Source organism: Sciurus carolinensis, chromosome X, assembly GCF_902686445.1.
Source record: "Sciurus carolinensis chromosome X, mSciCar1.2, whole genome shotgun sequence".
Taxonomy (NCBI): domain Eukaryota; kingdom Metazoa; phylum Chordata; class Mammalia; order Rodentia; family Sciuridae; genus Sciurus; species Sciurus carolinensis.
The window spans coordinates 89,363,555-89,376,894 of record NC_062232.1 but is presented as its reverse complement, the minus strand read 5'-3'; the positions used below and the strand labels follow the sequence as shown (position 1 = coordinate 89,376,894).

The 13,340-nt window shown below is 37.9% G+C and overlaps 1 protein-coding gene across 5 annotated transcripts in view; it reads right to left on the bottom strand.

Moving 5' to 3' along the window:
- Mid2 (midline 2) overlaps positions 1-13,340 on the bottom strand; it is an 88,828-nt gene that overhangs the window by 56,674 nt on the left and 18,814 nt on the right. For all 5 annotated transcript variants that reach the window (XM_047536514.1, XM_047536512.1, XM_047536510.1 and 2 more), the window contains one exon: positions 5,078-5,173. In XM_047536514.1, the coding sequence (XP_047392470.1) occupies positions 5,078-5,173 (96 nt within the window). The remainder of the gene's footprint in view (positions 1-5,077; positions 5,174-13,340) is intronic.

Here is a 13,340-nt window from a genome sequence, read left to right as displayed (position 1 = left end):
AACCAAGATAAAGGTAACAGACCCATTCAGCCTTCCAAGCCAGAAAGCTATGGATTTTTCTTGAAGTCTCTCTCATTCAGTGACCCATTGCATCTACCTGATCACCAGACGCACTTTTTGCAATGATTCTAACAACTTATATTTGGGCTGAACCAAACTTCTGATAAATATCTCTATGATGATCACTCTTCTGTGTTCTTGCATGTGATCACCTATTCTCCTTTATCTCATTTTTTCTTGGCAAAATTCTATATCTATTTCAAGATAACTCCATTTATATCTCCAATTTTCAGTCTTTCCCAAGTCCTTCAGGCAGATTTAGGTGTTTCTTCCTCCATCTTAGTTTGTCATCTTGAAATGATCTTCATCATAACAATGATCACTTCATATTCTATTTGCTATTTTTCCAGTAATATTCCCAACCAATCTGTGTTCCTTGAGGGCAGGAATCATTTCCTATTTACTGTTATATGCTCAGAAACTTAGGGAACCATTTTGGTTATATGATTTGTAATTTCCACCTTCACTAATACTTCTGCTGTCTGCCTCTCCAGCAGAGAAGGGTAAGTTAATTTTTCTCCATCAATATTTGACCAAAATGCATTTCCTTCACTAAATTTTTCCTGATTACACTCATTTCACCCTAATCACACCTGAATTTTATCATGCTTCAGTGCTTATAGAGGGTTCCTCCAACAAACATGTTTGTACTTGAATTGTTTACATTCTATTCCTTGTTCTAGCTCAATCTCCCTAAAACATTTAGGGATCATCTCCTGAAAACATTTATAGCAGTGCTTTTTAAAAATTATTTGCTTGCAGAAGACCTATTTTTATGCTTGAAGAAGTGATCAAACCGTTAGTATATATACTCTCAAGATTTTTGTTCTTCCCAAAACTTCCCTTCCAGGGAGCAACAGCATTGGAAAAGGGAGAGGAAAAAGTCACCTAAAATTTGACCCCAAAGAGAACTATTTCCAAAAGTGATTTAAGCTCAGACACAGTGCACAGTAGAAAGTTGAAATTCCCCAAACTAAGGGAAGCCTCTCTTTCTTCTCTTTCAACTCAAGTCCTTTCTTCTTTGTCTTATGGCTGAAAAAGCAGGACCACCCAGATCCTTAATAGGTTTTTGAAGAGCCACAAAAAGATCAACTTGCCCATGCAGCTTCTGGGATAGATTAACCCATTGTGTTGTAGCAGCTGAGAAGAGGAAAAAAGAAGATGGCACATTCAATTTAAAGGAAAGTGCTTTAATGTGTTCAGTGTCCTAAAAGCTAAGAACAAAAAAGTAAAATTGGAAGGACTCTACTACATTCATTTGTACTTCCTGTACTGCATAATTTGCCACTAGATACTGTGCTTTCCCCAGCTACACTAAAAGCTCCTGGAGGTCACCAACCACATGTATTTCTTTTGTAACCTCTAAGACAACCATCTTGTTGAGCATGTTGTATATGCTGAAGAAGTACTGTTAGTACTTCTTAGTGATTACTAAGTATTTATTTTTCCCCCTTGCTGTTTTTCAGGAATACTTGTTATTCACAGAATCATGGAGTCTTGGAAGCCAAAAGGAAGTATCCATCTGTTGGTATACATTTTTCCTTGACTATGCATTATACAGATATTTCCTTTGGAAATACAAACAAAGGATGCCTGATGAGCCAGGACAAAGAACTATATATAGAGATCAAGTGGCCAGAGCAACAAGGTCAAGGCATGTCCTTCCTTAACCAGATTAAAGGGAGTCTTGATCTGCTTCTACCTCCTTCCCATGCCCCCAAAGAAATTATTTTCAACTGCCTATTTACTGAATTCTGAAAGCTTAGCAGCAACTATAACAAGCTACAATTCAGCTAATAAATCTGTGGTGATCTTAATCTCTGTTTCTGTAATAATAGGAAGACTGCAGCTTTGTTTACTTTCTGAAAAGAATAGAGAACAGGGAGAAAGAACTAGGATAGGGAGGCAGTATTTATGGCTTCTTTATGAAAAGTCAATCTGTGACAAAAACATTTACAGACAATAAGGAAGGGAACAGGTTTGGCAGGGAAATAGCCTATTCCAGTTTTCTCAGAAATGCCCTAGTTGTGAAGCCTCCACTCCCACCCAATGTGAAATGCCTGGTTTACACTGTGAATATAGACATTCCTTATAGACAAATCTGAATTAGAAAAAATGAAAACAAACCATCCTTATGTGTCTGACTCTCAAGATTGACAGTATCCTGTTATTTCATTTTATTAAGTATTTATAAGCATTTATGAAATTTCACGTCCCTCCTTTAACTCCATTGCTAATCCTGGGGCTTGTCCTGAAGCATTTTTGACACACAGGCTCAATGTTGAATGAATACAATAAGTAGCCTGGATTCACCCTATTATTAAGGGGAAGGTAAGGGCACATCCCTAACCTTTCAGACAGAATGATGTCATAGAGGACAGACATGACCTTCCACAAACTATCCTATAGGACCCCTGTCAAGGACAGAATTTTAAACTGAATAGACTTTGAAGTTAACCCACAAAAAATACACTCTCATGTTCAACAATATTATATTATCTCACTATTCTTTCTCAATGTTTTTATTCCATTGTCCATATTTCTTGCACACAGATATCCATGTCGGGGTGGATTTTTGTAGGGTCAACCCTCAGAAAGTAGATATTGCATTTGCACTGTTTTCTTTGTACCTCGTATGATGCCATGCATAAAGAAGTATTAGTAAAAGGTGACTTTTTTATGTAACCAGAACAGACAGTAGCGTACATGATGGGATTTAACAAACATCTCTAAGGGTGCTCCTTGAATACCTACTTTGCTGGTTCATCACAGGGCTACTTTTCCCTCTTGTTTTACTTGCATGTGGCAACTAGTGTCACTTCCTTAAGGCTCAGGGTGGAATGCCAACTTCGAAAGGCACTGATAAAAAAAACATCACCTGTTATCCAAAAAATGTCAAAGAGTGAGTCCTTGGGCTGGGGAGATAGCTCAGTCGGTAGAGTGCTTGCCTTGCAAGCACAAGGCCCTGGGTTCAATCCCCAGCACCGCCAAAAAAAGAGTGAGTCCTTCCCTACCAAAACAATGATGAATTAATCTGGGAGGGGGGACTAGCTCCTTGCTACTTGAAAACCATATGGCCCCAAATGTAAAGGCTTCGTTGGCAGCAAGAGTTGGGAAAGATTGGAACAGGGCTATATTTGGGGGAGTCCAGCCACAGTGATAAACTTCCCTACAGAGATGAGACACTAGAGAGTTCCTAACAAATGAGCAATGGAAATAAACCACTTACTTTGCTATTTTGACTACAACTTGCTCTGTATTTAATAGTCCTTTGATTAGAATGAGGAAGGTGATAATTATAATTTCTAACCATATTTTATTCACTATTAAGTGTTACTCCACCTTCAATCATGCAAATTCTAAACCAAAAGATCCCTTATCTAGTCTCCTGCTCACAATACTCCATTGTCCCTTCACCAGTGTGGATTTCTTATACTGTAATCTAACAGCATAATCAGAAGCTTTGAAAGAGCAGAACATAGAGGGATTCTAATTAGCTGAAAACCACTCTGAACTACTATTTCATTTCTCCCCTCTTGGAAGGGATGAGACAGTAGAGAAAAGGAACAGAATAAAGTAACCATTTACAGAACTGTGACATAAGAATTCTGGAAATACACAGAAGGTTGTAAGGTCAGTTTAACTCCTTATTTTGTAGGGAAGGACACTGAAGCTGGGAGGTTAAATGGCTTACATTTATGTGACCAGTTAACAGAACAGCCAAGTCTAGAACCCAATTTTCCAACCCAAATTCCAATTTTTTTCTTTCATGTCTTATGCTTCTTCTCAAATCCCCTATCCTATTCTATGCTCTTACACCTAATTTTAACCAGTACCCTATGTACCTATATAAAGTACCACTCTGTTTCACAGAGTGCCCCACAGTGATTAAATTGCTATGGTATGCTCATCATACAAGTACACTCTACTGCAAGAAACCCAAGACTTTAAGTCCAAACAATTGGGAAATGTGGAGTTACTCATATACAAAAAGCAAGTCTTTGCTTTATAAGAAGCAAAGTCTCTATAGTCTCTTAAACAAGAATTCTCAGATGGTATTAAAATACAATTATTTTACTATTTAAAATAAAATAAACTTGAACTGTTACCACTTATCTGTTATACAAGTAAGAATAGAACTAGAAAATCAGACTCTAAATAGAATCAGAAACATTCTTGTCCAATCCTTGCCATGATGAATCCTCTAATTTTTTTTTATCTGACCCTGTTTAGACTTTAAGGCCTATCATCAGTTCTTCAACAAAATCAACATAAAACTAAATAATACAGCATAAGTTTTGTGCATGTTGTTGAGAAAGAGCGAGGAATAACATCTTTCTTTGATGATGCCCAGTTAAGAAGAGGTCAACTTCTCTTTTGAGCTATGCTCTAATATTCTCTGTAGATAACAATTTTGAAAAACCTTACAGTTGTACAGCACTTTACAATACACAGACAACCTTAATGTAGATATTATTTGTTGATGACAAGAACAGGTGGAAAGGTGATACGTGAGGACCAGGTAGGGTGCATGGTATAGCTAAGACCAACGGCAGGGGATGGAAAGAGGACAGGCTAGGAAGAAGAGAAGCAGTCTTAATCATATTGTTACAGAAACAATATTATGCTAAATGACCCTCATCTTACCCCAAGGACTCATGAGTTCCCAACATGCCTATGACACTCCAATAATATCTTTAGGGAGTAATAATGTCCAATTTGTTGAAGGAAGAAGCACATTTCATCTCTGATTCTCATACTGCCTGGTTTTTGGAAAGGAGAAGGGATGACCTCTCTGACTGTTATCCTGCCAATCCATCACCATCACCTATTTTAAAAAACACAGAATCTGTCTTTTTTCTTCTTAGGACAAGCATCCTAAAGGAATGAGACTTCCTAGAACTTCCATTCAGACCTTTGTTCCAAATGACTGAGCTATACTCTGCCAAAATTGAAGTCCCAAAGGATTTCCCAATCCAGGTCCTCTGAAAGAATTGCAAATATTTCTGTTACATACCTCAACCTGCTGACAGATCTGAATTAGTTTGGCCATTTGATTTTCTAGTTCACTGTTGCGTTTAACCAGGTTGGTGAGGTTCATCTCCAGAGTTTGCTGTCATCGCAGAGAATGTGAAGCCAGAGGGAAACATAGAAGAAGGGAGAAAAAAAGAACAGTGAGCCCAAGAACCAATATCATGTGGACATCAGTCAATAAGTAGATATTTCAAAGATTCATTGAGTACTTGCTACAGACCAAACCTGATCTAGATAATAGTTAATAATGCTTTCCATCTGCTCCAGAGTATAATCATTGAGCAAAAGATGATATTCATGACTTTGTGGGTAGATATAGGGATTTATTAACATTAAGCAATGTGATGTTTTATAATGTTGTAATATTTAGAACTTTTAAAAGTATTTCATAGTCAATGTCTCAATTTTCCCTCATAGAAATCTTACAGCATATGAAAAATTGGTTTCATCTTTTCTACTGATGAGTAGATTGAGAAAACTATAATTTATTGAATGACTATTGCTTGCAAGATAGTACTCCAGGCAATTTCATATATACCATTAAAATACTGTAATGATTTCACAAAGGAGATGCCAGCATTTTACTGATGAGAGAACTGAACTTCTGAGTGAGGGTAAAGCATTTTGCAGGCACATAACCAGTTTGCAGCAAAGTGAGGACTGGAACTCAGATCTCTAGCCCCTAGTCACAGTTTTGACTCAGGACTCTTTTTTTGTGTGTGTGTGTCTTCTTGTTGATAACACTATAATTTTATCAGGAGGCTCCTTCAATGTGAGATTCATATAAATCTAGCATTGTATCTCACAGCATTCCTTCTTTGGAACTAAGGCATCATCCACGGGTGTGCTCAGCTTCAAACACAAGATCTGACTGTGTCAAGAGGACATCATTGCTTACCATCATTTATTAGCACATGCATTCTTTTACACACACATTAGGAGTACTTTGCAGATTTGTTCAATATAAAATAGCTAGAACAGTACTCAGAACTCCAGCATATTTTCAGTTCAGCAGGCAACTGTTTCTTATTCCTTATGTGAACATTTGAGTGTTCACTCTAGATGAATCATGGGTTTTTTTATCCTTCTCTCCCCTAGTCTTCATCTTTGATGGCTACTTCTCCTCCACCACCTGTCTCAATATCTACTACCTTCTCATCCATCATATCAACACCCTGCAAAGTGTATTCCAATTGTAACACTCCAACTTGTTGGCCCTTATCGTGATAGTGTTCCTTCCCTCAGTCTTGTTAACTGCTTCATTGTTGTCTCTGTGGTTCTTAATGGTTTGCAATTTTTCAAAATTCACACTTTTTAAAAAATATTTTTGTAGATATTGATAGATCTTTATTTTATTCATTTATTTATATGCTTTGCTGAGAATCAAACCCAGGGCTTCACACATGCTAGGCAAGTGCTCTACCACTGAGCCACAACCCCAGCCCCAAAGTTCACACCTTTGAAAGAGAGGATAGGAAGGACAGTGGGCAGTAATGGGATGTGGATGAAGAGAGGGGGCTTGTGTTCTTGGCCCTTTTCCAATCTAATAAGTAGCATAGCTAAGCAACCTGAACATTGTCCCTATGAATATATCCCAGAGGATATACTCGCATAGATATATGTGTTTCTAGGCTGAGTATTCTGATTTCACTTGTTATCAAACAGGATTTTGAAGACCACCTTAACCATTGCTTCCCTTCTTGCCAGATCTTTGATTTTCTTTGGCTTTATTCCCATAGAAGTGATTTTTCAATATTTATTCCACTTTTCTTGACTTGAGGGTTTCCTCCCTGACTTTCTTTAATCCCACTAAAATCTCAATCTGTGATCTCCTTAGCAAGCACAAAGAGAGGGAAGAAGGAAAAAGGCAGGGTGTCAATAATTGATTTGGACATGATCTGTAAGCTAAATAGATACCAGAGGAAAAAAGAAACAACAGTTTGGATTTTTAACACAACAGAAATATATTGAGCATTTACTCTGTTCAAGGTACAGTGATTTCAAAGACAGGATGTTAAATTAAGATGGATCTTGAAGTATAAGTAAAATTTTATTACACAGATGGAAGAGGGCCGGGTGTTCCAGGCACAAGGAATACCACAAGCAAAAGTAAAAATGAATAAAGTAGCTAGGCTATGTGGTGCACATCTGTAGTCCTAGCTACTTGAAAGGCTGAGGCAGTATGATCACCTGAGCCCAGAAATTTCAGGAAAGCCTAGAGAATATAAGTGAGATACCATCTCACAAAGGAAGGAAGGGAAGACAGGCAGAGAGGGAGAAAGAGAAAGAAGGAAGGAAGGAAGGAAGGAAGGAAGGAAGGAAGGAAGGAAGGAAGGAAGGAAGGAAGGGAGAAAGAGAGAGAGAGAGAGAAAGAGAGGGGGGAAGGAGGGAGGAAGGAAGGAAGGAGGGAGAAGGGAAAGAAAGAAAGAAAATGAAAAGGAAGAAAGGTAGGAGAAAGGGAGGGAGAATACTGTTCAGAGAACAGTAGTTTAGATGGCTAGAACAGAGGGTACAAAGAGATTAGTAGGGGACAAGGTTTGAAATGGAGATCAAAGTCCTGTTATGAAGATCTGAAATGTATAGATGAATTTATACCTCCCTTTTTCCCAGCTTAGGGTGCTTACCAAAGGCTGTTGAGCAAGCTAATGGCATAATCAGGGTTTCATTTAGGACATTACCCTAGCAGCAATATGTGGGGCAGACTGAAACAGGAAAGCCTGGGGGGAAGAGACACTGGTTAGAAGAACTGAAGTATTAGGTAGTTGCTAATGCAGGTCTGGACCAAGCTTAGAGGATAATTGAGAGAAACACATTTCAAGAAAAGATTGTCACTGTCATATATGCAGAGAGTACAAGAAATATGAGCATTGGTAATAGGCAGCTAGATTTGCTAATTAGAGGTCATAGATAATCTCTGAAAAAGAAGTTTCAGTAAGCTTTTGGAAACAGATGCCAAATTATAGGGTTAAAGAGTACGTCATTAGTGACATAGTTGAGGCTACATGTATAGACTCCTCTTCAAAAGTTTTGTCAGAGTGACTATGACAGAGCTCAGTTTGATCAAAAGATCTAACTTAAGTTAGAGAGTGGTAATTGGTAATACATCCAATTGGTCAACACTATCCTCTACAGGTGGTCCAAATTCCTAAATCAGTGGAAATTCCATGTATCATAAATGAATATATTGGCCTATTAGGTAAATATAATGTGTACTGATAAATGCAGAGAAGAAACAGTATTAGAAGTCCGTTTCCAACTGTAATGTATTTCCATTCAAACACAGGATTCCTTGGAGAAAATGATTTTTAACAATCATATGTGACCTGTTGCAACACTGGTCCTGAAATTGATATCTCATAAATAATTCATAGTGCAGAGCAGGACAAAGATTCCTGCTGTGTTCCTCATTTATGGCCCCAAACTGAGGCTCACGCCTTCTATAAAGCCACTGAAAACAAAAATTAGAACTGAACACATAATTTTAGGTCTGGTTAGACTATGGGCCTTGGGTTTACCATCACAAAATTATGGCAAATGGTTAGTTTGCTCTGGCCCCCTAGCAATCTGCAGAATGCTAGTTCATTTTAACAACAGCGAACTAGAACTGACAAGATGATTCTAATTTCAACCTTGCTTCATTAATATGAAAATGCTTTGAAAAATAAATCTTTGACTAATGAAAACACCATCTGTTGATGGCTTTTTGCCACTGTTTTCTTACATTATGAGACATAATTTGAGGAAAACACCGAACATTTACTTACTCACTTCCTATTCATTTACAAGGAATTAAAGCCTCCTCTCAAATTGGAATTGATTCTCAATAATGAACTTATGCAAAGGGAAGCAGAGAATTGAAGCAATTATGCAACCTATTTCCTCACCCTTTCCTTATCATGCCTAGCACTGACATATCATTTAGAACTAAAAATTATGGGCCACTCTAGGTTTGAATAATTTAATTGACTTGGCCAAAGAATTATCTTGTCTATCCTTTGGCTGAGTAAACAAAGTGTGTGTATGTGTGTGTGTGCCCATGAGTGTGGGTATAAATTTTTTTTATGTAAAAATAAACGTGCTTTCTTCCTTGTTGTTTAGTTTGAAGAATTGGTTTGTTTTGTTCTTTTCTTGTACAGTCCTGTTAATGACTGGGCCAGGTTCCCTCTGTCTAAACTCAGTTAGTACAACTTTCTCAGAATAGTTGAACCATGACAGCAAGAGAGCCAAAGTGGCAGGGAGATTGGAATGGAGATATATGCTGGGAGGAAATGGGGACAGGAGGTTGGCAGGGAAAGCAGGATGAAGCTCCCATTTCCTGCAACAGGAGGTTACCTCTGGGTCCTTCTGTGCTTCCCCTTTGTGAGGGTTAGAGAAACCATTTTGTTTATGAAAATGGGAGACCCTCTTTACCTCCAGATGACTATATCATTCTCGCTCTCACAAAATTGTACACATGTCTAAACAACACAAAACAAGGAGAAGATTTGGCTGGCTTGCACAATTGAGATTCAAACGACCCAAGTTAGTTAAATTGGCAGTCTACACTGGTTCCATTTTTACCCATGTTCCACTTCATTTGTGTTATACAGACAGCCTCTTTGTGCTCCGTAGTACCTTTCCCAAAGAGGAACATGTTTTGCCATCTGAGAAAGGTGGGCACAGGTTATTCTTCCAGACAGCATCCCATTTTTTAAAAATGACTTGTCTAACCCTATCAAAATAATTGCTATTTTTTTAAACTTCTCTAGACACAGGTTATTTCAGGTAACTTTCTTACATGCTCCCTCAAAAAAACCTAGCCATGCATCAAACACCAGCTCTTCATAAAAGCAAGAGATTAATGTTACAGGACAAACTGGACTCTGATCTCCATCTGTCATACTCTAGGAAGGCAGATGTAGTCACATGTTTATGAGCACACTTGCATGCACCAACCTGACTCATAAGTTTTGAAGACTAAAATGGGATGCAAGCCTTTCCGTTTGTTCTATTGAAACATCTAGTATTGTCATTGAATATGTGTTTCTTTCTTGCTTTCTAACAGGTACAAGGGGAACATTATCTAAACCTAGGCAAGATTCCAATCTTGAAGTTTTGATGTGGAAATTGAACCTTGAGGTGAATGGGGAGAGGGAGAAGTGAAGAAAGGAAGAAAGGACAATCCATCCCAAGCCCAACTCTTCCCAATTGACAGAAGACAACTTCATCTTTAAAAATAATCTGAGTCAGTGACCCCATTACTATTGTTTGACATGTTCTTTTTTAACATCCTGTCTACACACCAATATTCCTAGCTTTTCCAAAAGTCAGAAGTCAGAATCTTCACATGCTTTTGGGGTCACATTCTGCCTTCTTTTTTTAACTGCTTGTCTTAAAATACTTACTTTGCTTTTGCTTCAGTCTGTCACTTTATGTATCAATTACATATGGCCTTTCAACAACAGAACACACCATCTGGTCCACAAACTGAAGCCCACACCCTTATGCCAGAGTTTATTCTTTCCCCAAACATTTATTTGCTGTTGTATAGAAACAGGCTACATCCCAGAATGAGACGCAGGTGATAAACTGGATGTACATCACATAGGCCGACTCTACTTGAGACTTGTTAGAGAATAATTAGACACTCAAGCCAGGTAAAACAGGTTGCCAACCCTCTTCTTCACAGAAGACTCTATCGAACAAAGACACACACCTCCCCATTTCCCCTCACCTAATCATCCTTCATTTCCACCCTGTCATCAGGCATACAGCATAATTAAATATCTAACTTAAATGGGTAAATTATTATGTGGACCTTCTAAAAGAAAATCTGCACTAAAAACTTAAATCCAGTATTTATTTTGGCACCACTCAAACTAGTTAGCCAAAGCCAACTCTACTTTCCTAGAGGCCTCAGGACTGTATTAAACTTGCACTCTTCCTCTTCAGTGCCAGCCTGTCATGCACATCTTTTTTTTTTCTCTTTCATCTGCTCTCACTTCATGTCTAATTTCTAGAACATGAGTGTGCTGCAAGGCTCAATTCTTGGCCCCCACTTGGCTCACGACTTCACAAGTCTACCTCCATGCTGAAGCCACTCCAATCTCTTTGTCTCCCCTGATTTTTCTGCCACTGCAAAGGCCTGAATTTCAATTCCATCTAGAACACTAGCATTTTCCTTTCTAAGAGCACTCCATACTTACTCCATGCTTCTCTATTTCCAGATGTTTGAACACATTCTTTTCTGTATATTAGAACATTCCCTTCCCTGACTTTACCCCATCCCCTGATTGGGAGGTTGTAAAAACCTACCCCAAATCTCTCACTGTCCCTCCTATGCTCCATCACAACTCTTTATGTCTACACTGTCTTATAACTGTGTCCTTACTTGACTGTCTCCCCACACTAAACTGAGAGCTCCATCAAGGATAAGACTATGCTGTCTTTAATCTGTGTAACCCCAAAACCTCTCCTAGTGCCTGGCATCTAATAGGTGTCCAGTAAATTCTGATGAATAAGTGAAAGTTGAATGATCCACAATCACATCAAATTCAAACTAAAGTTAAACCATCCAACCCAAACTGCTGCCTTTTCTTAATTTCCCCATTTCTGTTCTCAATGTCAGGATAATGCCTTGAATAATATTATTCTTCAAGATATTTACAACTCAAAAAATCTTTTAAAAATTCTTTCTCTCCATCATATATAACACTACAGTCATATACCAAGTCCTGCCAATTCTTTCTTCATGGACTCTAGTTTGAGACTTCTACTCTTGACAAATGCATTCATGATTCTCTGTTTCTGACTTGATAACATTCTTTGATTTTTTCCTCTGTGATTCTGAGCACCTAGTGAAAACCTCTGTCATAGCATTCACCATCTTGAGTTAGAACTTTCCATTTACTTGTCTGTTTCCGCTACTGAACTCAAAGTCCCCTTTTTGGTAGCGACTAAATCTGTTTTACTGTGGTAGGACACAATGTCCAAAGTGTTCAGTAAAATTCAAATATTCATTCATTGTTAAGTGAGTGAATTACTCCCTAGCCTAAATTCCTAATGCTACAGTTTAGGTTATTAACTATTCTATCTTTTTTTAGGTACTAGGGATTTAACCTAGGGCCTTGTGCATGTTAGGCAAGCGCTCTAACTTTAGGGGTTGTTCTATCTAGGGATGACAATTAACAAGGTGTTACCTCATTATTTCAACCTTTCATGAACTTAAAGGCCAATATCACATTTTCCCTTCAAACTCCACTGCTTTGAGTGTAATAATTCTTGTTTCTGTAATCTTTCCTCACCTATATTATATTTCCAACTATGTTTCTTTACCCAACAAAAACAGGATTTTTTTTTTATCAACTGCAAAACAATCTGAGTCAACATTTGCAAAATATTCTCAAACTAATGATCATTAGCACCTTTCAGATGTTGATGAAGAGAAGACTTGGGACAAAACAAATAACAAAAACCGAAAGATAAGAGCACAAATGATAGGAGTATTCTACTTGTTAAACTTGATCTCAAACAATGGAAACAACAGAAAACATCATTCAACACAGGATTCTGTTAATATTAAATGAGTATAAAGCCAGATAAATCAATATAAATCTTGGAGGAAAAAGAACAAGGATTCACAGTAGTCTTAGGACACAGTTTGAGTAGAGATAGAATAAAATGCATTTTTACCTATATAGTTACATGAAACATGTACAGCTTCGTACATATTATATATAATGGGGAGCAAGTCTTGAACAGATAGAGACAGCAGAAAAGCCAAATCTACAAGCAATAATAACTTTATGACCATGAGTTGAAGTCTGGTTTAACTGAGAAGTCCCTTGACAGATACTGGCCCTATTCCCATCTACATATGTCCACCGTGACCATTATACATCCTGGAGAGTGTAAATATGGACTCAAATATTTTGTACTTATTATATTTACCTACTGTGGTTCGGGACTCAAGTGAATGTGAGCAAGAAACATCTTTAACTATTCCTTCACCTAGGGTAACCCATCCTGGCCTCCATTGAAGATGTTTCTTGTACAAGTGAATGCAGTGGAAGTCATTTATTAGAGTGATCCCTAGCCTTACTAACCCTCCCTAAAGTGACTACAGAGTGTTTTCCTTATATTCATGGTCCCCTCCTACCCAACATTTCAGAAATACAGATACAATCTCATCTTTACTTACAGTAACACACATTTGTAGACACAAGGATATACAGCCACAGAGTCATTCTCAGCCACTCATTCATGCA